This window comes from Vicugna pacos, chromosome X (assembly GCF_048564905.1).
Source record: "Vicugna pacos chromosome X, VicPac4, whole genome shotgun sequence".
Classification (NCBI taxonomy): Eukaryota; Metazoa; Chordata; class Mammalia; order Artiodactyla; family Camelidae; genus Vicugna; species Vicugna pacos.
In genome coordinates, this window is record NC_133023.1 from 108,121,398 (window position 1) to 108,147,306 (window position 25,909).

General features: G+C 31.9%; 1 protein-coding gene, 1 non-coding gene and 1 pseudogene across 2 annotated transcripts in view; 2 read left to right on the top strand and 1 right to left on the bottom strand.

The window, feature by feature from the left end:
- The window catches only part of LRCH2 (leucine rich repeats and calponin homology domain containing 2), a 79,847-nt gene extending 54,292 nt beyond the window's left edge, over positions 1-25,555 (top strand). Inside the window, exons 13-21 of the mRNA XM_006217414.4 lie at positions 3,562-3,610; positions 3,689-3,805; positions 10,472-10,516; positions 12,563-12,613; positions 14,885-14,942; positions 15,705-15,817; positions 15,978-16,115; positions 16,273-16,350; positions 22,794-25,555. Of these exons, the coding sequence (XP_006217476.1) occupies positions 3,562-3,610; positions 3,689-3,805; positions 10,472-10,516; positions 12,563-12,613; positions 14,885-14,942; positions 15,705-15,817; positions 15,978-16,115; positions 16,273-16,350; positions 22,794-22,913 (769 nt within the window). The 3' untranslated portion in view covers positions 22,914-25,555. The remainder of the gene's footprint in view (positions 1-3,561; positions 3,611-3,688; positions 3,806-10,471; positions 10,517-12,562; positions 12,614-14,884; positions 14,943-15,704; positions 15,818-15,977; positions 16,116-16,272; positions 16,351-22,793) is intronic.
- On the bottom strand, positions 8,964-9,218 carry LOC102531840 (ATP synthase subunit f, mitochondrial pseudogene; annotated as a pseudogene).
- Positions 12,936-13,065, top strand: LOC116279272 (small nucleolar RNA SNORA35). Its single transcript, XR_004188637.1, has one exon. It is a non-coding gene; the product is annotated as a small nucleolar RNA SNORA35 (small nucleolar RNA).
- Positions 25,556-25,909: the final 354 nt, after the last annotated feature.

Here is a 25,909-nt window from a genome sequence, read left to right on the forward strand (position 1 = left end):
TATTGTTGCCATACGTTTTACTTCTATGTTTGTTTAAAACCCCATATTACATTGTTAGTATTTTTGCGTTAAGTAGTCAGTTGTTTCTTGAAAGAGAGTTAAATGATCAGAATAATGTCCTTTACCTTTACCTCCTTAGTTACCATCACCACTGCCCTTTGTTCCTTTGTATGGCTCTATATTTCCATGTATAGCATTTTCCTTCTTCCAGAAAGAGATATTTTAGCATTACTTTCACTGCTGGTCTGCTGATGAGGAATCCTTTCAGTTTTTGTATGTCTGAAAAAATCATTATTTTTACCTTCATTTTTGAAAGATACTTTGCTAGTATAAAATTCTAGGTTGACATTTTTGTTTTCTTTTGGTACCTTCAGAAATGTTTTTCTACTGTCTTCTGGATTGCATTGTTTCCTGTGAGAACTCTGTTGTCAGTGATTCACTAAACTCATTGTGTTTTTTCTCTGGCTGATTTGTACATTTTCTCTTTATTATTTATTTGTAAGTAATTTGATTATGATGTATCTTGGTGTAGTTTTCTTATATTTTGCTTAGAGTTCACTGAGCGTCTCAAGTTTGTGGATTTATTGTTTTGATGAAATTTGTAAATTTAGGGTCCTTATTTCTTTTTTTTTTCCTGTTCAGTTTCTTTTTTTTTTTTTTTTTTTGAGGTATAGTCAATATATAATGTTGTGTAAATTTCTGGTATACAGCACAATTCCTCAGCCATATGTGAATATACATATATTCATTTTCATATTCTTTTTCACTGTAAGCTACTACACAATATTGAATATACTTCTCTGTGCTATACAGCATAAACTCTTTATATATTTTATATATACCAGTCAGTATCTGCAAATCTTGAACTCCGAGCCTATCTCTTCCCACCCCCCTCCACCTTGGGGTCCTTATTTCTTTAAGTATCTTTTCTATCACCAAACCTATTCTTCTGGAACCCCAATGATGTGCATATCAGGCCACTTGAAGTTTCCTACAGATCATTGATGCTTTTATTCATTCTTCTTCAATATTTTTCTTGCTGTATTGGATTTTTGCTAGTTCATTTGCTATGTCTTTATGTTCACTAATAATTTCTTATGAAATGTCTAATCTGCAGTTAATCTCATGCAGGTTATTTTTTTATTTCAGATGTTGTACTTTTTATTTCTTCAACTTCAATTTTTACCTATTTTATGTCTATCATGTCTGTACTTAACATGTTTAATTTTTTCATTTAGCTTCCTGAACATTGACTAATTGAATGCCTAACATTGAAAACTTTACCTTCTTGGGTGCTGGATATTATAATGTTGTTATAAATCTTCTTGAACTTTGTTCTGAGATGTGGTTAAATTACTTGGCTATAATTTGATATTTTGGGGACACAGTTTTATGACTAGTTATGTGGAATCAGTGCTGCATCTAGTCTAGGGCCAAATTTGCCCACCCTGCTGAGGCAAGACCTTTCTTAGTACTCTAGCTGATTTCCCATGAACTGTCAGATTTTCCAGTCTGGCTGATGGAAAATGGTACTACTTAGTCCTCTGTGATTCTTAGAATTATTCTCCCTAATCTTTCTGGTGATTCATTCTTTTGTGTAGTGTAGTTTCCTTACATGTATGATCAGTGATCAGTAGTCAGCTGAAAATTTGAAGGATGCCTCTGTAAAGCTCTTAAATTTCTTTCTCTGTTCAGTGCTCTTTTCTTTGTTACTTTGTCCTGTTAACTCCATCTGCCTTTTTCTCCCTGGTTCCCAATTTTGCCTCCTCAGTACCCCCTTGGCTCTGCCTTACCTGCCTTAGTTCCCCCTCTTTCGGCTGTACCCTAGAAACTCTCTTCCTGCTGCAACCTGACTCACTTGTGGCGTTTGCCTTGTTTGTTACCCATCTCTATGGGATAAATATCTTTTTTTCTTTGCCTGATAATCAGTCTCAGAAAGCATAATTTGATATATTTTTGTCTATTCTTTTTGTTTTTCAGTCAGGGTATATATCTGGTCACTGTTATCCTACCTTGGCCAGATGCAAAGTCTAATTTTTACCTTTTATGTGCTTAATCAGTGTTTACTTTTGATTGTTTCTTCCATGTGTCCTCTCCACTCCAACATTTAAAAAATTACTGCCCGTGTTTTTCAGATGCTTATGTGATTTTATCTTTACTTATATTTAAATTCTAGTGTTTTTCCTCCCTCCCTCCTTCTCTCATTTTTTTTGCTCACTCCCTCTCCTCCTCCTTTCTTTTTCTTTCTTTCTGTGTGTATTTTACAGTTGGTTAACCAGTTTTCTCAACACTGTTTGTTACTTAATTCATCATTTTCACAGTGATTCTAAATTTCATTGTTATCATAAGTTGTTATACTTGTGGTCAACTACTCTTCTTCCACTGAAAAATCTATAGATTCTGGAGTGACTACTATTTTACTATTGTAATTTAATAGAATATATGTAATTTCCTAATAGGGAAGTCCCCTTTATTATATAACCTTTCTCTTCTTGGTCATCCATTCTTCCAAATTAACTTTGAAACTTTTAAAATCAGGTTTCTAAAACAAGTCCAAAAATAACTTCTTGGATTTTTTAAAAATTAAAGTTTATTTCCATTATCAGTTATCTTGAAGGAAGAATTATGCCTATAATATTTAGTATTTCTGCTCAAGAACTTTCCAGCTATTCAAGTACTTTACTAGACATTTGTAGTTTTTTTATGTAGGATTTGTGCATGTCTAGTTAAGTTTCTTCCAATAGGTTTTCTTTTTTCAACTTTTTCTTCCTTTTATAAATGAGATTTTTCCTAATATATGGTATAATTTATTATAGTTGATATGTAGCGAAGCTGTCAAATTTTATATATTTTTCTGTAACTGGTAACCCTACCTCTCTTAATAGGTTTTTGGTGCTTTTTACACTTGGGCAGTCATATTTTCTATAAACTTTGAAAATTTGTTTCCTTGTAATTTTTAAATGTTGCTTCTTTTCTTACTAAACCGTAGAGAAGTTCCACAACAGTGTTGAAAAATAGCAGCTCTAGTAGGCATTTTGTTTGTGTTTTTTCCAAAGTAACTCCTTGTTCAAATCTGCCACCTAACAACAGTATGCTGTCTACCTTACCACATAAAAAACTAGATGAAAAGAATTTCTACTATAGCCCTGTGTGTCAAAATGAAAGGTTTGAGGCTTATCTCATAATCAGTAGTTCTGTAGACAGAAAAGAATTACTCTCCTAAGCACTTTGGCTTTTAGACAAAAGAAATTCATCTAAAGAAGTTAGGTTTGCTTTTTTTTAGTTTTTGGTAATGACTTTAATGTAACAAAAGTCCTTAGAGTAGCCCTGTGCATGGACTGATATTAAATAAGTCTATTTTGATGTTTTTTTAAGGAACATAAGTTATTTGGAACTTAGGTTTCTGTCAAATTTAAGTTTTATGTTATTAGTTCAAAGTATAAGCATTGGTAAATTCTTTAGATTTCTGTTTAAAAAAAAAAGATAACTTTATAATGTTATTTTACACCTAAAGGTAGTTCTAAATATTTTAACATATTAAGACATCTTTAATTTTTTTAGTGTCTCAGCAGATGAAGTTAATTCACCGTTATCACCCCTCACATGGCAGGTAAGAAGAAATTAAATTACTATTATATCTAATATTTTGTAGTCATTTATTTAGTTAAAAGGAATCATTTCATTACAGTCCTTAGAGAATCAGAAGGATCAAATAGATGAACAACAGTGGCCAGAATCTCAACCAATAATCTGGCAGAGTGAAGAAAGGAGGCGGAGCAAACAGATTAGAAAAGAATATTTCAAGGTACTTAAGTTTTGAAATTTACTTTGTAATTATTAGTTTTGATTTTATCCATTTTGTTTTACATTAATACGACAAAATGTGACTAGTTAAATATAGTGGATGTGTTATTTTATTTTGATTTCCCACATGTGATAAAGGTATATGATCCAGTCTTTTCCATAAAATTTCAATAATTCAAAATAATTGAGTGAATAGATCAATGTGAATTGTGATTTGCCAGATACTTTCCAAGAAAGGTGAATATTTGCTACACTGCTAGTTGTAGCAATATGTAATAATATTTTAAAAGAGTTACCCAAAAAGGTCTTTCATTGGATTTGCTTCAGTAAAGGACTGACTCATATTTACAATTAGCATTTAAATGTTTCTTTGTAAATAAATGCTGTTGACATGGTTCTAAAAATGCCTGAAAACATTTTCCCCCATTTTCTTTTCTTACTACCTCAATATATTTCTTAGAATAGTCTATTAGCTAAAATTAAAGGTTCAGACCATCTGAATTATCTCAAATTTCTAGTTAGCAGGGTTTTAGTGAAATTTCATTGTGTACACCTTTGTGAATACTGTAATGTTGTCTATTTGTGGTTAAGGTCTGCTGTGTTTATAGTAGCCAGTCATTGGAATTGGAGTAATCTTTAATACGAGTCAGAATTCGTTATTCGAATTTCTGACTCGAGTGAACAGTGCCAAGAAGCTCCAACAAGCTCCTGTACTATGAATAGCAAACTTCGTTGTGTTTATGAACCTTTTCTGTTTTCCAGAGCCTAGTTTTATCTAATAATAAACATATCTGATATATAGTTCTAAGCTAAATTATAGGTAATTTGAAGTTTATATCACCAATAAATAGGATCATATTTCATGCTTCTTTCAGTTTGGTAAAAGTGAGTCTCGATCCACATTGATCTATTTCCTTATTATGGTAGTGTAACATATATTTGGAAGTAGTATGACCAGAACAAAAATGTTATATGTCTAGTGAGTCTGTGATGAGTTTACTCCTTCAGCAAATAATTACTGAATTCTTTTAATGAGCCTTATGTTATCTGGTCAATATGAGATAATAAAGAAATAGAAAAGGGAAGGACAGTCTAAGCAGAACCCTGGTCAGTACCCTTTACAAATCTGCAGTTATATTTACATTCTGGCATTTACTAATTTAAAGTCCCCACTTAGGGGATTTGAACAAAGGCACTAAAGGAAATTTGTTAATAGATAAAAAAAAACTTGGATGATTGATGATGTTGTAGAAATTTAGGTATTTCTAACTAATAAAAGAGTTTTGGTATTTATTTGCTCTATAGTATAGTAAAAAGCATACAAATTCTGACTTTATCAAAATACTTACATAGCACTTAGTAAGTGCCAGGTACTATTCTAAGTACTTTACAAATATCAACTCATTTAATCTTCATAACAACTCTATGAAGTAAGTGCAATTAATATCACTCCTATCTAACAGGGGAATAAAGGCACAGAGAGGCTCAGTAATATGCTTCAGGTCACTTAGCTCATCAACACCTGAATCAAGACCTGAACCCACAGCCTACGCTGCGCTGCCTGCTGACCTGCTGAGGATAGCCTAATAGCAGAGGAGCAAACACTTTCACATAAATACAGTTTTATTGTTTTTTAAATATTTTATTGTAACTCAAGTAAACTTCTCAATTAAGTCTTAATAGAAGCCTCAGTAAACCTTTGAAAATGGTTCTTTGATGTAATAGTATCATTTGTTAAGTATTTTATTTTTTATGGCCTAAGTATACCTTGTATGATATTGCTATTTTATCAATTGCTAAGAGAGCAAATGAAATAAAATTAAAATGTCTTAATCATCATTCAACAAATGTTGATTTCTTCTATGGTTAATAAAGTAGGTGCAAAGGTAAGCTTCAGTCACTGGGAAATGTTCAGGAGATATGTAGTTCTCCTCAGCAGTCAGAAGATGTCAGTATTAGGACACTAAAAAAATTGAATAAGAAAATTTTTTCCTAAGATGTTAAAAAAAATTATAAAATTGAGGTACTACTCTCTAAATGAAGTCAAAACTGTTACTCAGATTTGCCAGTGTTTTCATAATTTAAAATATCGATTTTTATGAAGTGTCTCTTTCAAAAAGAAAATTTCTCTTAATCACTTATTTCTCAAGAATCAAAAGGCTTATTCATAAGATACGGTATTGAACTTAATCTAGATTTATAGTTAAAGTATACTACTCTAGAGATATGTATCGAATTATCACTAAGCTCACTCAGTGATGGCTCCTTTAGTTTGCTGTTATGAAACATACAGAGCTTTTGTGCAACTTTACCTTAACACATATAAATGCCTGAACCACGGGATTTCTTTGTGTCCTATGGTAAATTATTCATGATGCTGTTATTGAGAAGATTTATTGAAAGTGCGTGTGTGTCTCTCTGTGTGTCTGTGTTTGTGTGAAATTCAGCTCTCCAGCTTCTTAGTTGCTAAGACTGATTTTGGGTAGTAGGTTTTTCAGGTAAGCCCCTGAAAATAAGTAAAAAATGTTTCAACATAATTAGCCAGGTTATGTGAGTAAGAAGATGAATTCTCAGATTATATGAGTAAGTAAATCGTTCTAGGAGAGTTATAGTAATCCTTTTAGACTTCGGCCACTCTTACATAGATTACTGTTAGTAAATAAAATTTAATGTCATTGTTGCTGAAATAAAATCAGTGTGTTTCTCAATGTAAAGGTATTCCAGGAAATACATTACTGTGTTAAAATTTTTTACAGAAATTTATTATTTTATTAATTAATTATAATTATTATTATATTATATAATATAATTATACAAATATAGTTATAATAAATAATTAATATTAATTATTTGAATAAGATACACAACAAAGTATGAAAATCTAACCTTTTATTGGTAATGTTCAGTGTAAATTCGCAGCTTTAATTTCTTATAAGAATGGTAACACATACATTTCTAAATGCATTTGATGATTGATTTCTAAATAAAAAGTTAAAAAGCGTTAGATTAACTATACCCAATTAATTTTAAGGATTATTTGATTTATTTAAATGCCATATATATTTGTCTTCAAATGTATTCCCATTACTTTTGTGATAAAACATTATAATGACTCTTAACTTACATATCTGATTTTGTAAATATAGTACAGTATTTTAAATTTAAAGACGAATACTGAGAAAAATATTTTTATGTATTTTTTCTGACCATGGTTAATTTTATACTGGAATAGGGAAGCCAATTGGGCTTGTGAAATAACCTGAGTTATTCTAAGTCAGAGTTTGTGCACAAGTTAGTCTCTCTTGTGATATAAGCTTCAGAGATGAACTGACCTTTTTGTTTGTGAATTGGCCTTTATTTGAACTTATATATAATAAAACTTAAGTTATTCAGACTAATAATTGAGCACAGCTGAGTTGAATTAGTAAAAACTTAAACTTATGAAATATTTTAGAATCTATGTATATATTTAGATTTGGATTTTAAGACCATTAAATATGTGCAGTAATGCAAAACTTAGTATCTTTCTAAGTTGTCATGTGTAATGGATATTTTAAATTAGAATAGCATTTGAGTGACAGTAATATAAGTCTCATTATCTAAGTTCTTTTCTGCATCATACTCTGTTTCTTTATCAATTATCTGCTCACTTTTCTATGTCCTTACTATCTCTTTACCTTCTATCTTATAAATGTGCTCAGACCTCTACCATTATCTCTGATTTCCCTTTCAGCTGTTGCCTTATCTCTTTGCTTTCTTCTCGGGCCAAACTTGCCATTCCTAGGTCTCCAGTTTCTGATCACTCCTTACACTACTGCAGTCTGGCTTTCACCTCCATTGAAATAGCCCCTCACTAGAGCCTAACACGTACCTACTATAGGCAAAATCCAGTGTAGCATTTGACAGTGGTGACCACATCTTTCTTCTTGAAACTGCTTTCTTGGTTTCTGCCTCATTTTCCTTCTCTGATTTTTATGTTTTCTTTTTGATGTTCCTGGCTAACTTTTCTTCTGACTTTTCTTCTACTTGGTCTCAGGATCTTATCCCCTTTTATTATTCTGTCTGAAGCTTTTTTGACTCCAGATGTCTCATATTCTGCTGGGTCTAAATTTACATCTTATAAATTAATTTTCTGGTCTCCAGACCTGTGTTTCGAATTGTCTGGATGCTATATATTTCAAATTCAATATGTCTACCCCTCCTGCCCCACCACCATTGAGCTTGCTCCTCCCCTCTATTCTGTATTTTAGTTGTTAGTGGTATTATCCACCCAGGCCCCTAAGCTCTATATCTCAGTCCTCCTTGATCTTTCCCTCTTTCTTTCTCCTTACTAATTGGTCACTAGGATGCTAATTATGCATCTTTCCCGGATTCATCACCTCTTCTCCATATCTACTGACCTTTCTTTTGTTGGAACCCTCGTTCTTTCTTGTTTGGGCAATTGTAATAATTTCTTAATGGTTCCCCTTCCTCAAGTTTCACAGTCCTTAGAGAAATACCTGGCTTAAAATTCTTTATTGGCTCCCCATTATCAATAACATAAAGTTAGGACTTTTTAAAAACTTCATAGCCATCCTTACCTCTTTCTCTAAGTTTTATTACCTGCCACAATTCACTTTCGTTAGCTACTCTTTGTTTTCTGTGTAGGCTGAGCATTTTTATTCCTTTGTGCTTTCCTTCTTCTGAGCATGCCCATTCTTTTATTCCTGGAAAATTCCTACTAATAATTCAGTCATTCAAGATTTAGGAATGAGAGTATAGTACAGTGGTTAAGGGTCTTGGCTTCAAAAATCAAACCACTTTGGTTCCAGTCCTTACTTAGATTTCTACTAACTGAATGACTTTGGCAAATTACCTAATCTTGCTGAACTCAATTTTTTTTAATCTTCAAATGATTTCAATGGGATCATCCTTCACAGGATTGTTTTAACTATTGAATTGTTAAATAATATAAAGTACTTTGAACAGCACTTGCCACAGAGTACACACTTCATAAAAGCTTATTTTTCACTAAAATGTTACTCTTTTATTTCATTTTTTGTTTGTTTCTCTACCAGACATTTCTATAAGGTGTTAATTCTCAATTAGGATTCAGAAGGATTCAGCAAAGATCGGGGCAAAGAAGGTCATGGTCAGGAATGCAGGCTGCATCTTCCTCTTCAGTGGTACTTGGATAACCGCTCATGTTTGGGTTCCTTGTAAGAAAAGCAGTAGTTGAAAAATATGTAAGCATAGAAACCCTAGTGATGCTCCCTTTCTTCACATTGACATACTCGTAATACTGGTAGTAACCTCTTTGAAACGCTCCAACAGTGCCTTTAGGGGTGAAATCCTGCATCAACATCCAGTTTGGGCAGCTCCCCTCTTTTGACATCCAGGAGTTTCATCTCCTTCACTAGTATGACTGATGCCATCCTGGGGTCCTGGTGTTCACTGTCCAAGTGTCATTCTTTTGTTGAAGTAGAATAGAACAAGAACAAGTGCCATCAAGGACATCATGCCTAAGGATGGCAAATATGTTTATTCACACATACCAACTCCATTTAGTGGCTATCTGAACCATTGGGTTGAAAACATATTGAGGCTATGTCTGGGATCAGCTAAAAAGAGCACTTTGTCATAAGTCACAGGAGAGACAATGGAGGAATTTAGGTCTTGTATTTGTAATCCCTAACACTGCTCATCCTCCAGTTTGTGGTTGAGCTATCAGATAGGTTATCTATTTTTTCAAGATTTGTGAAAGCTAAAGCTGCATTAGTAAAGGGGGCCATTAAATAGAACTTTGAATGCCAGGCAGAGAAATTTGTATAAAATCTGAAAGTTAGGTTTTCTTCAATAGAAGAGTTATGAGTTATTTCTGGTGAGAAGGAATCAGAAGAACTTTAGTGGTTGTCATACTGTATTTCCTTGATTCTTGATCCTATAAATGAGCACTTTTTTCACATTCTAGCATTTTTGATATTAAGCAAGTTACCCCTTGCCTCAGTATAAAATAGATAGTGTTTACCTCAGGGTTGTTAAGAAGATTAAATGGATTAATACATGTAACACACTTCAACCAGTGCCTGGCATATAGTAAGCAGTAGTATAAGTGTTAGCTGTTATCACTATTACTGTATAGTCAATATATACATTTAATGTAGTATCTTTTAACCTAAAATTAGTAGGTTTCTTAAAAATGGATGACATTTTTGAATGGTGAGATTACGACTAGGTGTGAGATAATGGCACCTAGAATAGAATAGTAGTTGAGAGAACTCAGAAGAAGTAAGTCTGAGAGAGATTACAGAAAGAATTGACTTGATATTTTTGTTTATAAGGGATTAAGAAAAAAGGAAGATTTAAGACAACACTCAGATCGCAAACCTAAATGAATAGGAAATAAATTGGTTTAGAAGGGAAATGTTACTTGATATATGGACTTAGAACAATGCCTTGTACATAGAAAGTACAGTTTGTGTTAGCCATTAGTAAGTAGTAGGACTATTTAAACTCATTTGTAATTAAACAGTTTAATTTGTATATTTTACATATAATTTACTTTTTATATATAATTCAGATAATTTAGTAAAAGTACCAAAATGTGACTAACCTCATATGTAATTTACTAGTTAGAGAATTCATATGTTCAAGGAAAAATAAAGTATGTGCTTTAAATATTTTTCAGTATAAATCATCAAGGAAGAGTTCAAGTGGCAATGAAAATGATGAGGTGAGACAAGAGGGTAATATTAGCAGTTATTTAAAATATTTACGTTTCGCATGTAGTTGGCTTAATCAGAGTAAAATGTGATCAGTTTTTCAGTTTGTTACTGATTTAATGCATGGGTTTTCTCCAATAATGAAAACAGAGCATCATTATACAAGTATTAATTTAATCATGCAGTATCCATTTGTCCTTTGTAGTTCAACTTTAGAATTTTACTAACATTCATCTTAAAACTGTAACTCATGAATTTAAAATATTTACATTTTCCTAGTTTTTATCTTCCTAAATCAACCTGGTGTGTCAGTTGAGATTTTTTTTCTTTGGAATTTGTTAGTCTCTTTTCACAAACTCTGTATGCTATTTTAGCATTTAAGCTTAGATTTCTACGGTTTGTGCATTGCTATAAACTTTTCTACCTCATCATTTTAAGCTGTGCAGCAGCCTGGCATTTTTGAAATGATGTCATCTCATCACCATCTACTTAAGTTTTGTGTATTTTTGTTTGGTGGAATTGGTAGTTAATTTGATGTTGGATACTTGGCAGGGCTTCTGAAAACTTTAATTTTAGGAAATATGATCACCCCCAAAACGTTTGCTGTACACTAAACTAGAGGTTCAGCTTGGCTGTTCTCTCTGTCTCTTTATATTTTATATCCACTTTGGTCCTGCCTGCTTCAATATCTAATCAGTTACCATGACCTACTTTTTTTTGATACTGACGTACTTTGAATACATTCCTCATCTACATTTCTGCTATTTCTGCTCTAGCACAGGCCCTTATCATTTCTTACCAGTAACTGCAATAGCATCCTTGCTTTTCTCCCTTTCTCTGGTCCATTTTCCTCTCTGCTGCCAGTGATTGAAAGAACATAAATATGATCAGGCCATTTCCTTGCTTAGAAACCTTTAGTGTCTCCTCATTACTGAGAAAGTAAATTCTAGGTCCTTGATCAAGCTCCTGCTTACCACATCAGCCTCAACTCATGACTTGCCCTCCTTTCACCATACTCTCCAAAAACATGGAACTGCAAGGTTTTCTGCACTCATCCTTTCATTTATTGCTTCTGTGCCTTTGTCCTTGTTGTCCTTTATCTTGGAATATTGTTCCCTTCTTTTTTTGATAAACATTTACTCGGTTTTTTACTTTCTCAGGAAACTTGCCTTCTCCCCCAGTCCCACTATTTCCCTGAGCACCCTTTATCTGTGCCCCATAATATGCCATGCATGGCTCTATCATTGTACTGAGAAGGTTGTTTTACCCGTGTAAATGAATCTATTTTCCCCCTAGACTGAAAGATCCTTGAGTGGATGATATTTTACTAAATTTCAGTATTCCCAGAGTCTAGCACAGTGTCTGACATAAAGTAGGTGCTCAAGTAATCATATGTTGTATGATGAGTACATGTCCTATGTGGTATGCGTATTCAAGGTTAAACGTTTAGATTTTTGTATTTGTTTATTAGTAGTCATTGAAAAAAAATGGACCATTTAGTATTATCTTATGCAATTAAATTCTTTGTAATTATTTCTAAGCCTATTTTAGATACACATAATTTTCCAGGTAAACACTATTATTTGGGGTGATGGAATTTTTGCATGCTTCCATGTACCTGTCTCAGATTGTAATATATTGTTGCCATTTTCTATTAGGAATTAATCTTGACTCATGGATATTTTCTAAGACATATAGAAAGATTTTTCATTTGTGATATTTAAAGGAAATGAATTTATAAGAAAATATTTGATGTGAGTAGATACTACTTCTAAAACTTTAGTTTAAAGTGCTTATGAATCACCTGGGAATCTTACTGAAATACAGATTCTGATTCAGTAGGTCTTGGGTGGGGCCTGAGATTCTGCATTTCTAACAAGCTCCCAACGATGTTGATGCTGCTGGTCCACAGACCACACTTTGGCAAGGTGATAGATGGTATTTTCCAGATTCTTCTTTAGTAGTTGATCAGAACAATTTTCAATCTTCCTTTTTTATGTCTGAATCATCATTCATATTTTAATTTCATCTTTCATCTTTTTATTTTTATATTTTAGCAAGAAAGTGATAATGCTAATATGTCACCACAATCTCCAGTGTCATCTGAGGTACAAGTTCTGTTTTTAAATGTGTTTACATAGGTTTCTTTGTCTCTTCTCTCTAACCTCATCTTTCTTTCTTTTTTTTAAATGTAATTTATTCATCCATATTTAAAAGGTTGATTTGTGCAAACCTAGCCTATAAAAAGACTCTAAGAACACCATATCTTTGTACAAATATTCATAATGAATATCCCTTAAGTTACTTATTGGAAAATGCCTATAGATCACAGAAAAGAATTCACTTCATATGGTTTTTATGTTTTATAATTTGATTCATATTTTGAAATAAATAACAGCTTTCAAATTTTCAATTTGAAAAGAAATATTTCAGCATTGTGCAATGGCCTTTGGTTTTTCTCATAACCAATTAGGTCTGAAAGCAATGCAAGAAAAACTTTCCTTTTTCCACGAGAAACATCCCTGCTGTGGGTTGTTCCTATCGACAGGAGGGTACACATTTCCTAGCATCTTAGACCTAAGAAGGGATGTGAGGAAGAAGGGGTGGATGAAAATTAGTTTCTGAGATCTCAACCAAATATTCTGTGGTTTAAATTGTTGACTCTTCTAATTTAGTTAAACCTGTTGCTTCACAATAAAAGATAAATTTTTAAAAATTCTAAATAGTATCTCTTCTATTTCAGATTACCTTATTTAGTATTCTTAAAGTGTATTGGCATTAGTAAATAAATGATTATGCATTCATATGGTGAGTTCAGGACTTTGTCTAAATGTTTGGATGATCCAAATTCACTGTATAACTTTGGTTAATTAGACAGTATTTCATTTTGCATAGATGATAGTAATTTTTTTAAAAAGCCAGGATACTTTGTCTATTGTTTTGGATGAATTACATTATAAAACTTTTAAATGGACTTGGGCATTAGTTTTATAAATGTGTTTCTGAATTATTTATATGGCAAGTAAAATGGTTTACATTCTTTTAAAAAATAATTTAAATTAGGGTATTCTAAAATTAGTCTTTGTCACATGCTTTTGTAAATCCTTTCTTTTACTTCCAAGTATAACAAATACAAGTGATGACTTATTTACATAGTTGCTTTATGATTTTATGATCTATGCTCATGGGGAGAGTGTTAGGGTGTTTTTTCAAATAAATTACATTGCTTTTATAATACATTTTTGCTTACATTTGGATAAATGAGATTTTTGTCTGAAAGTTCACAATACCTTAACCGACATAATCAAGACACACTGTGAGGCTTGTAAATGGATAGAGTAGTGAACATGTGTTTTAGTACCTCAACTGACGTTCAGCTTGTCCTGAATATCACATGTTAATCAGAAGATTCAGAGAATCAACAGAATTATTATTTCAGTTACATCTGTGAAAGGAAAATTGTAAAAACAATTAATATAGTGCTTTACTATTAAGAAAGTGCTTGCCTGTACTTTTAAATTTAAGAGCAGTCCCATGAGCTTGATACTATCCTCATCATTTTACAGCTGAAGAGATAATTAACTTTTCCTAAAGATTCCATTCAATATATGGTTGAGAAGTGACTAAAGCCCAAACTCGAGCTACTTCACAGTTGTGTAGATTAAATAAGATGTTACTAAAATGATATATATTTTTTCACAATTTTATAATTTACAAAGTGCTTTCTTTTAGTTATCTCAGTTAATCTTTACAACATCCTATTTCAGAGATGAAGAAACAGTCACCAGACAAATGAAATGTTTTGCTCAAGGCTTAGCCTAAACTTTCTAAGTTCAGATGTTTAAAATATACCACAGTTCTTTCCATAGCACACTAATGTGTGAAAAGCACTTTGAAACAATGTGCATTCAGACAGGAGAAATAATACTTTATTATCTATTGCTCAGCAGCCCCTATTAGTATCAATATGTATATTTGCCTCAGATTATCCACTAAGTGTCAAGTCCACAGTAGATACAGAGTGTTGCTAATTTCACTTATCTTTTCATTGAAGTTTATTTCATTTTGGGGGACACTTTAACCTGGTTCTTCATTCAAAAAATAGTATCTGTTTATTTTATATACTTTAATAATTTTCTTTTTCATCTTCCTTATACTATGAGAGAGAAGGATATAAAGGCTCAGGTCAATTAGCAAATATTTATAAACCTTTTAAAAGTGAAATGTATAAATTTGAATTGAAAATGCAACTTACCCTTCTCTGCTCCACTGGTTAATCATGGAAGAAATAAATACTTTTCAAAATTGGAATGGATATGAATAACTGCCTTGATTATTTTGAAAGAAAAAAGTTTCTGTTTTTTTTTTTCTGTTTTTAGGAATATGATAGAACTGATGGTTTTTCACATGGCCCCTTTGGCTTGAAGCCCAGATCAGGTAAATAAATATTCTGCAAATAAAATTTATTGGTTATATATGAAACAACAGTTTCTCAGCTTAAATGGGATTGATTCCATAGTTTTAAGTACACATAGATTCTTTCCCCTCTCCTAAAAGTAATTTTCTCTTAACCTTATTTGTCTTTCCAATTCCCATTCCCCATTTCTTTCTTCCTCTTTACCTTCAAGCTCCTGAAACCTCAGCTTTTTGCCTTAGATATACTGCAGTCTTATTTCTACTCTACTGTGACTGCTATTAGACTGACCACTCTGCCAGCAAACCAAACACTGTTTGAAATTATAGCACTCCATTATATTGTGGTTTTAAAAGGGGATCTTTTCGCATTTGGCAAGCCCAAAAGAAAGTGGATCCATGTTACTTGGCAAGGTATTGAATTATAGTTTTTATTCCTGAATAACTGTTATTGACCTTCAGAAATAATTTCCTTTTTCTTTAAAGATAATAAAGGCTGATTTGTGTTCAATAATAATTTTTAACCTGGATCATAAGTTTCTAATTACGTATGTTTAAGAACATGTATAGGTGGTAGAAGTCATTACACTTGTCTTCCCTGTTGCTTTCAATTATGCAAATAAGTAGATTTCAATTATATTCTCTAAAAAATATTTAGAATGTATTAATAAGTAATAGTGTTTTATGTAGTTTTGTACTGGTTCTTTTTATCATGCCTCTTTCCCCACCGATGGTTGATCCTTCCCGTTAGCTTTGTAATAAGCTGGGAAATTTCTGTTTTTATAGCTTTTAGCCGCTCATCACGCCAGGAATATGGGGCAGCAGATCCAGGTTTTACAATGAGAAGAAAGATGGAACATCTACGGGAAGAACGAGAGCAAATACGACAACTTCGCAACGTAAGTCAGATCGACCTTTCACATCTGCTTTGTGAGATGAATTTAGCTTGGAAAATTAACAACTCTTTAAAATTTTGGATTATATAACGATTAGTAATATAAGTATGTAGCATAGATATTTAGGTAGAATATCTGTGATTTATACCTATTTCTTTTACAGAATCTCGAATCCAGGTTAAAAGTAATTTTACCTGATGACATTGGAGCTGCACTGATGGATGGGGTTGTTCTTTGCCATTTAGCCAATCATATAAGGCCACGCTCTGTAGCTAGTATTCATGTGCCATCACCAGCAGTGGTAAGTTTTGTCTACAATTTGTTAGTTCTCTAAAGGAAGATAGAGCTTCTTGAAACAGGTTTTAAATAATGTACCTCAATAAATTTAATTTTCAATATCGATTAATTTTGTATAAATATGCCTGAAAATATACCTTTTTTTTTTTCTTACTTTACAGCCTAAACTGAGCATGGCAAAATGTCGAAGAAATGTAGAAAATTTTCTTGATGCTTGTAAAAAGTTGGGTGTCTCACAGGTAATTATTTTTCTAACAAAATGATCATTTAAATATTAATTTATTACATGTGTATTGGATTCTTCTTCTTCACAATAGGAATGAATAATGCTTTCTGAATGTGAAAATGAATGCCTTGCATTGGTACCTTCTATTGAATTCTAGCTTTAACTGTCATAGCTACCTAATGAATGTTTTTAAGCTGCTTTTAAAGTATTATAAAACAGCTAAATATATGGAAAAAATTTACTTATTATACACATCGTTGAATAAACGTAACTTAGTGGCCATATGACAGGTTGGTTGTATGCCATTGATATTCTTACTTTTCCTGATAGGGGACATTTGGACTCCATTGTTATAAATCCATGGCTAGAATCTGATTTGCAGATTTGCATTCAAGGTGGATAGCTTTTTTATTTAAAGTGTCAAATTAGAGATCTTAGTAACATATTATGGTAATATCTCACTAAATAAACTTTGACATCTGTAGGAATAGGCTTATGTTTCATGTAATAATTTTAATACTATACAATTAATAAAGCAATATTGTTAATGTATAATGAAGATAAAAAATCAAAATATTGCTTTTTTGGAGAACATCATAAGCCTAACATCAACATGTTTGACTGTTAAGAAGGCATGACATTAATAGCAGATCACAATCTAGTTGTACTTTTCTTCCTTTTATTTTTTAAAATTTATTTTTATTGAGAGAGAATTGACATAATGTTTTATAAGTTTAAGGTGTACAGTGTGTTGATTTGATACACTTACATATTGAGTTGTGTTTGTTAACCTCTCTTTGCAATTGTGTCATAATATGGTATACAAATTCTACTTTAACCTCTTTCTTCAAGTGAATAAATATAAGTTATGTAGAGAGAAATGTTGAATTACTGTGTAATGTGGAAGCTACATGCTGTTCTCATCTAGTTACTTCTCTATGGTTGACATGTTTTAAAAATTTGATTCTTAAACATTTTTTTGGTTTTTTTCTTGTACTCAATCTCTTAGTGAGAAAATAGAGAAGTTAGGAAGGTTTTTTTCAAGTTATTATTACATTATATACAATTTCCTGTTTTGTCATTTTTGAGTTTTAAGAGTTTTCAGGAAGGGTTCTCAATAACCATTTATTGAATGAATGTACATTTTACAGATGAGGAAACTGAGACGCAGAGAAGTTAGGGAACTTGGCCAAGGTCACACTTTTAGTAATCAATGGAGCCAAACTATAAACCCCAGTGTTCTAATTCCAGAGTCCACCCTCTAACTTGAATACTCTATTTCTGTTCTTTTATTTGAAAGAAAAGATAATCCGACATATCCCTGACACCTTCTTGATACATTAGAAAAGGAGGATAAAAGGGAAAGTCTTATGAAAACTATTAGCATACTCTTGTCTTCTCTCTCCAGCTTGTTCTAGGGCAATGTTAGTTCCTCACCCATCCTCATCATAAGGGGGGCTATGGAGGGACCAGGCATCGACTCCCATTTTTGAAACTCTGTAGCTGTTGGCCATGAAGGAAGAGTTTTATTTTTAGCTTCAATTTGTTTTTCCCTGACTTGGAAATGATAATATATTGTTGATTTTTTTTATTTAAATTTTTTTGTTTGTTTTAGGATATTTTTGTATTTTTAAGTTTTAGTGAAGTATAATTGACATACAATAAAGTGCACATAAGTAAAGTGTACGGCTTGATAAGTTTTGGCATATCCGTACACCATGAAATCTTCACCATATTCAAGGTAATGAACATGTCCATTACCTGCAAAAGTTTCCTTGTGTCCCTTTGCAATCCTTTCTTCCCCAGGCAGCCACTAATCTGCTTTCTGTTATTACAGTTTAGTTTGTATCTTCTGTATGGAGTTGTATATAACTGGAATGCTACAGTAGGTACAATTTTTTTTTCTGGCTCCTTTTACTCAATATAACTATTCTAAGACTCATCAATGTTGTTGCATGTATAAATAGGTCATTCCTTTTTATTGTTGTATAGTAATTCATTATATGAATATACCACAGTTTGTCAGCTCATTGACCTATTGATGGCCATTTATGTTGTCTCCAGTTTTAGAGATAACTACAAATAAAGCTGCTATGAACATTTATATACAAGTCTTTGGATATATGTGTTCTTTAGTTTTGGTTAGATATGTGGGAGTGAAGTGTAGGTGAATGCTTAACATTATAAGAAAGCATAAAACTCTTCTCCAAAGTGGTTGTACCATTTTACATTCCTATCAGTAGTGGGTAAGAGTTCCAGTTCCTCCATATCCTCAGTAACATTCAATATGGTCAGTGTTTTTTTAATTTTAGCCATTCTGATAGGTGTGTACTAGTTCATCAGTGTGGTTTTGATTTACATTTCCTGAAGACTAATGTTGTTGATCATCTTTTCAAGGGCTTATTTGCCATTTATATGACTTCTTTTATGAAGCATCTATTCTAATCTTTTGTCTCTTTTTTAATTGGGTTTTCTTATCATTGAGTTTGAGATTTCTTTATAAATTATAAAGTCCTTTATCAGATGTGTGATTTACAAATATTGTATCCCAGTTTTTGCTTCGTCTTTTCATTCTCATTATAGTATCTTTAAGAGAGCAGAAACTGTACATTTTTATAGTAAAATTTGTCATTTAAAAAAAAATTGATTGTGCTTTTGGTGTCAAACCAAAGAAGTTTTTGCATAACTTAAGATCACAAAGATTTTATCCTATATTTATTTCTAGAAGTTTTATAATCTTAAGTTTTACATTTAGGTCTATAATCAAATTTTAGTTAATTTTTGTATATGTTGAAAAGTATGAATTGAAGTTCTCTTTATTTAAGGCCTGGGATTGGGCATACACATTTTTTAAACATTATTATTGAGATATAATTAACATACCATAATTTCACCCATTTAAAATGTTTTTAGTGTAGTCACAGAGTTGGGTAACAGTGTAAGTGTAGAATATTTTTATCAGCCCAGAAAGAAACCTCTTACCCATTAGCAGTCCCTCCCCTGTTCTGTCTCTATAAATTTGCCTGTTCTGGACATTACATATTAATGACATCACATAATATGGAGTCTTCTGTATCTGGCTTCTTTCATTTAGTGTAATGTTTCCAAGCTTCATCCATGTTGTAGCATAAAGTAGTACAGATACACCCAGTTTTATTGAGTTTCATTTTATTGTGCTTCACAGTTACTGCATTTTTTTACAAATTGAAGGTTAACTGGCAACTGTGCATTGTTAGATGATGATTAGCACTTTTTAGCAATAAAGTATTTTTTAATTAAAGTTTGTGTTTTAGACGTAATGATATTGTACATTTAAATACTACAGTATAGTGTAAACATGACTTTTATATGGACTAGAAAACAAAAACTCACGTGGCTCACTTTATTATGATAGTCGCTTTATTTCGGTGGTCTGAAACTGAACTCCCAGTATCTCTGAGGTCTGCCTGTACTTCATTTTTTAGGTCCTATTCCATTGTACGTAAATACCACAGTTTATTTACCATTCATCAGCTAGTGGATATTCGAGCTGTTTCCACTCATTGTTTATTATGAATAATGCTGCTATGAACATTCATGGACAAGGTTTTGTTTAAACACTTGTTTTAATTCTCTTACTTAAATACTTTGGAGTGGGCTTGCTAGGTTCTATGGTAACTCTGTGTTTATCTTTTGAGGAACTACTAAGTTATTTTCTAATTTACATTCTCACCAGCAATGCATGAGGGTTCTAATTTTTCCACACCTCACCAACAGGGATTATTGTTTACCTTTTTGATTGGTCATCCTAGTGGGTGTGATTAGCATTTCCTTAAAGGCTAATGATGTTGGGCATCTTTTTGTGTGCTTATTGACTATTTATATACATTCTTTAGAGAAATGTCTTTTCAAATCCTGTGCCCATTTGTTAATTGAATTAGTCACTTTTTTATTATTAAGTTCTTTATATATTCCAGATACAAGTTCCTTATGAGATATATTATCCTAGTTGCTGAGAGTTCTTATCAGGAATGGATGTTGAATTTTATCAAGTACTTTTTCTGCATCTACGGAGATAACTTTTTTTCCTTTCACAACATTGTGAACTACATTGGTTGACTTTCAGATGTTAACTCAAACCTGGACTCCTGGGATAAACCGCACTTGGTCATGATAGATTTTGTTGTTGTTATTTTTATGTTTTGGGGCTAAATTTGGTAAAATTTCGTCTAGACTTTTTGCTTCTAAGTTGATGGGGTTATTGGCTTTGGTTTTCTTTTTTTCTTAATGTCTTTCCCTGGCTTTTGTGTCAAGGTAATGCTGACCCCATGGAATCTGTTCAGAAGTATTCCCTGCTCTTAGTTTTCATGAAGATTTTGAGTAGAATTGATAGTATTTCTTTATTAAATATCTAGTTAAATTCATTATTGAACTTTGAACCCATCTAGGCAAGGGATTTTCTTTGTGGGAAAGTTTTTAACTACAATTTAATTTTCTTTAATAGATATGAGGGTCTTCTAGTTTCCTATTTCTTTTTGCATGAGCTTTGGTATTCTGTGTCTTTTGAAGAATTTGTCCATTTCACCTAGTTTGTCAAACTTACTGTCATACTATTGTTTATAATGCCCCCCTTATTATCATTTTAGAATTTGTAGAATCTCTTGTGATATCCCCTCTTTTATTCCTGATATTGGTTGGCAATTTGTGTATTTTCTCTCTTTTTCCTGATTAACCTAGCTAGGGGTTTATGAATTTTAAGGAATCTTCTCAGTGAACTAATTTGGTTTCATTGATTTTTTTTTGTATAATTATTTTTTTAAATTTTATTGTTTTTCTTTCTCATCTTCATTATTTCCTTGTTTCTGCTTGCCACTGTTTTAATTTCTCTTTTTCTAGTTTCTAAAGTGGAGGCTGAGGTCATTGATTTGAAACCTTTTTTTTCTTTTCTAATATATACGTCAGTGGATTTTTTGAATAAAAAAGGAAAATAATAGGAGGGCAACAAATGTTGCAGCGAAAATGTAGTGAGAAGATAGTTTTTGAGAACTCTTGATAAATGGGATATTATCAGTAGTATTTGGTGATTGAGTTATGAGAGTAAGGAAGAATAAGATTACTATGATTCCTAGGTTTATGTTGAGAGATTGAATAGTGTATTACTGATTGAGGTATAGAATACAGAAGGGGAAGTTAATTTAGTGAGGAATTCGTTCTGTTGTGGACGAATTGATTTTAATATGTCTCTTGGGCATCTGTTTGGCTGTGTCAAGTTGACATTTGTATCTGGAGCTCAATAGAGAAATCTTGGCAGGAAATAAACATCTGAAAGTCATCAGGATGGAAGATGCAGTTGTTACTGTTTGGGAATAGGGGCTCAATCTTGCCAAGTCTACCAATGTTTCAAGAAACACTGGATTTTTAAAAAGTAATATTTTTAGATTTGTAAAACATTGTGCTAGCCAACTAAAACACAATTATGGACCAGATGAGACCTGTTGTTTGCCACCCACTCTGTTCACTGCTAGCTTATTTTCCTGAGAAGAATGAGTGTCCCAACTGAAGCAGTGGACTGCATCATTTCTTCAAAACTGCCACCAAATTTATTTGATGTTGTGCACATGCATGCAAACCCTCAGTTAAAACCCTTGCAGTTTTTAGAAGGCTTTGAGAATACCAAGGAGAAGATACAGTATAAGAAGAGAAGCTGGTGAAGACAGAAGGTTGTTAGAAGACATTAAGGTTGTTAGAAGAGGATCAGTGAAGGCTAATGAAACCTAATGTAAAGTTGTTTCTAAACCCTCTTTCTCATAGAGTTGTGAAGATCAAATAACACATGTGATGTCTTAGAAGAGGAGGCAGTTGTTATTTATCAAATTGTAGACTATTGGAACTAAGAAGCAACACAACATCACTAGAAGCTGGAGGGAAGTAACCTTAAGACAAATAAAGTACTGAAGTGCTACATACATCACAGACCACGGAACCTCATAACTGGTAGAAAGAACGAGAGTGGCTAGTTTTGTACAGGACTCAGCAGTTTACAAAGTGCTTCCATAGATAGATTGTTCTGTTTGTTTCTCACACAGTCCCGTCTCCAGATGAAGAAACAGAGTCTCAGAGAATTTTAGTACCTTTAGTACTTCATATTGTATGACCCTTACATCTGTTGGATGGAAATGTACTCTTTCTGCTCCAGCATGAGAGCTTAGGGAACATCTAGCACCACCATCTCACTTTAAAATATTTGCTTATTATATGGATCAGACCAACCTCAGATCAAAAGAAAATATAATTCCCTACCATAAAGGTCTATTGAAACAGACATTTTAGAATTAGAATTTAATTTAATTAGAATTGTGTACTTTTTACTTGAAGTTCTATCGAAAGTATGTTTTAAAAACCCAGTTCTGACTTACTCAGGCTTTGCTGCACTATTAAAAAAACAGATGTTCAGATACCATTTGTTTTGTTTTTCAGGAAAGACTTTGTTTGCCTCATCATATTTTGGAAGAAAGAGGTCTTGTGAAAGTTGGTGTCACAGTTCAGGCTCTTCTTGAATTACCTACAACCAAGGCATCTCAGCTTTCTACAGCTTGATGTTAACATTTAAAAATCATAATTGTCTAGTTTCATTTATTTGAAGTGATTTCAAAGATCTCAAATGTATGAATAAGGATGTCTGATCAAAAATGATTTTATTAGATCAAGCCTTAGGTTTAAGGGAAATTCTGTTAAAACATCAAAATTAAATTTTGAGTTTCCCATACTTCTTTTGGGGGAAAACTGGATCAACCCAATAAGAGTTTGTGTTAAATTCAAATTCTCTTCTTACTACGTCAGTTGATAATCTTGATTATTTTTCAACAATCAGATTAATACTAAATTTAAAACATGGTTTCAATTTAATAATCACATTAGGTTTAATTTTTTTATATCATAGCATACTGGTAAACATCTGGATAAGGAAATCATTTTTTTACCAATTTAAAACAGTTCTATATTTGAGTTATTTAATACACTTGTAATCCTAGTTTATACACAGTTTCTTCAATCTTTGGTCTTAGTTTTCTAGAAAAAATGTGAGTAGAAAATACAGAACTCTGGCTTTATATTAAATTCTTTTAGTATTATAGGTTGGTGCCAAAATATTTTCAGTTGTACTGTAGATTGTTTACATGTGAAGTGCCTGTGTAACTGATGACTCATATAGTCTTAAGCATTTTTGCAATTTCTTTTTATGTATTAATGGAATCAATGGAATTTTAAAATATTTTAGTAGATTTTGTAAGTTCAGTAATATGTGAGGATAAATATGCCTCACATTGTGACATTTGTGGTTTTTATTTAGTCCGTTGCAGTTTTCTTAAATTGGTTGTTTCATGTTGTCAAAAACAATGTTAATATGCTTAATTTATGATATTTAATTTTGCAAAACTTAATCATCTTTTAAAATGTATTATTTGAAGAGTATTTTATTTCTGTATCGAAAATGTTACACAAAGCAGTAAGGTTTTTGAGAACTAGCAAAGTACTTAATTATCAAGGACATTTTGATAAAACTGCCAAAGTTTGGGTTTTTGTCTTGACTTTCAGGAACGTTATTACATCAGTGTGCTGCCTTTTGTTATATTCAGATTCAGAGAGCAGCAATTGAAGAGTAGGTTTTTATTTGAAATCTGCCCATTTGTGGATCCTGTAAATCTTATGATCCTCAATTAACAAGATGTTGAAATGAACACAGACCATTCTATAAATCTTTTCATAAGTATACGGTGTTACATAAAGTCCTTGTTTAATTTAGAGGTGGATAAATTTATGTTGGTAGTAGTGCAGATATTTTTCAAAAACATTACTGTAATGAATAACTCAATTTCCTATAAAGAAACTTAGTAAATTACTTTTGTAGTAGTCAAGCAAGTATCATATCTTAAATATGTGATTATTTGCACTTGTTACCTCTTAATATGGATGCAACTTACTGAAAATGTTGGCCTGGGTATTTCAAAGGTATATATGAAAGGTTAAAAACTATTGTGCCAAATGATATAGTAAGGGTTGGTTTAGGAACAACTCTGCTTTTTTTTTTTGATCAGTTGGCATGAAGCCATATAATTAAGTTTTGGCTTTAGGATACAGATGTGTTCTTTACATTTCAAGGGTCAAATTGGAGCTTTTAAAGAATTAAAGCTTTTTATGACTAAAACATTTAAAAATTAAATTATTAGTAATTTATTACTTTAAATATTTGAGCTAATTAGTTACTATTTTTCAGTTGGATCTTAAAAAAAAAAACCTCATTGACATAATCAATCTCCCTAGTGAAAATTTGGGTAATAAAGATAAAAAATGACAACTAAATATCTTAGTTGTTAGTTTTTAATGTAAAAATTTGACAATGTTACAAATAAAGTGATCATTAAAAGCTGCAGCAATCATTCATACTACTTGCAAAGTTATGTTGTAGGATTCCTCTTGTTAATCAACCTAGATGTTAATTATTTTACAAGTATTTTCATGTTTCATATCATTGAAATATTTGTGAAAGTATAGGCCATTTCCTTTTTGCATTTCACTTACTTGTCAATTAATTATTACTTTAAAGAGAAAATACACCAGAAGCTCTGTAGCATTCTTTACTGCAAAGCAAAATTCCATTTAAGATAGTCTCTCTGAGGTGCATACCATGGCAGTTTATTTACTGTAATGGCAAAAGGCAACACCACCTCTATGACAGTTTCACAGCATAGTTCCCAAGAATATATTATATCAAGGCTCTGATGTATTTCTTTTAGTAGTTTTTAAATAAGTGTAGAATTTACTCTAAATGGTTTTTATGGTTCTCATATATTTACTTCATCAGTTATTGAATTAAGAATGATCATCATTATATGAATTGGATTTGTGATTTGAAGAGGGTTAAATAGTGAAACTAAACTATTTTATTAGGCCCTAAAACATGCAGTAGATAGCTACTTCTGCTAAATTTTATTACTGTATGGCACAAGAAAGAACTGATGTTGGATATGTTAGAATTGAAATAAGGAGTAAAAATCATTACCATTTGTTTAATAATTATCTTTACAGAATGCTAGTTTATTGACTTTTCTAACTGAATTTCTTGAAGAATTCAGAAATGTTTGTATTGGTCACAGATCTATCATGATTGATTTTCTGACGCATTTAAAAATAAATGGAACACTAAATGTATATTACCGATGCAAACTGTGGATAAAATTGAACGAAAAAATTAAAGTCTGAGATTTCATTTCTCCCTTTCTACCTCTTCTCTTAACATCACAGCATCCATTTTTTTGTAGGTATTTGACAGATTGTGTCTATGTTCTCTAGTTTGGAAAAATAGAATTCAGGAGGACATTCAAAGTAAGTTATTTCAGTCTAGATTCTCTTTACATCATGATATTTTTAGTAAGTAATGTTTTCTTTAAAAAAATGATTTCCTAGGATGTCTTCACAAAATGATGTCACCATTATATAAGATAGACTCTGTATAACATAAATGTCAGATAAAACTTTACATAAAATAAAAGCTAAGATAGGTCAAATTGTGATTATTTTTATTGTAGATTTTAATG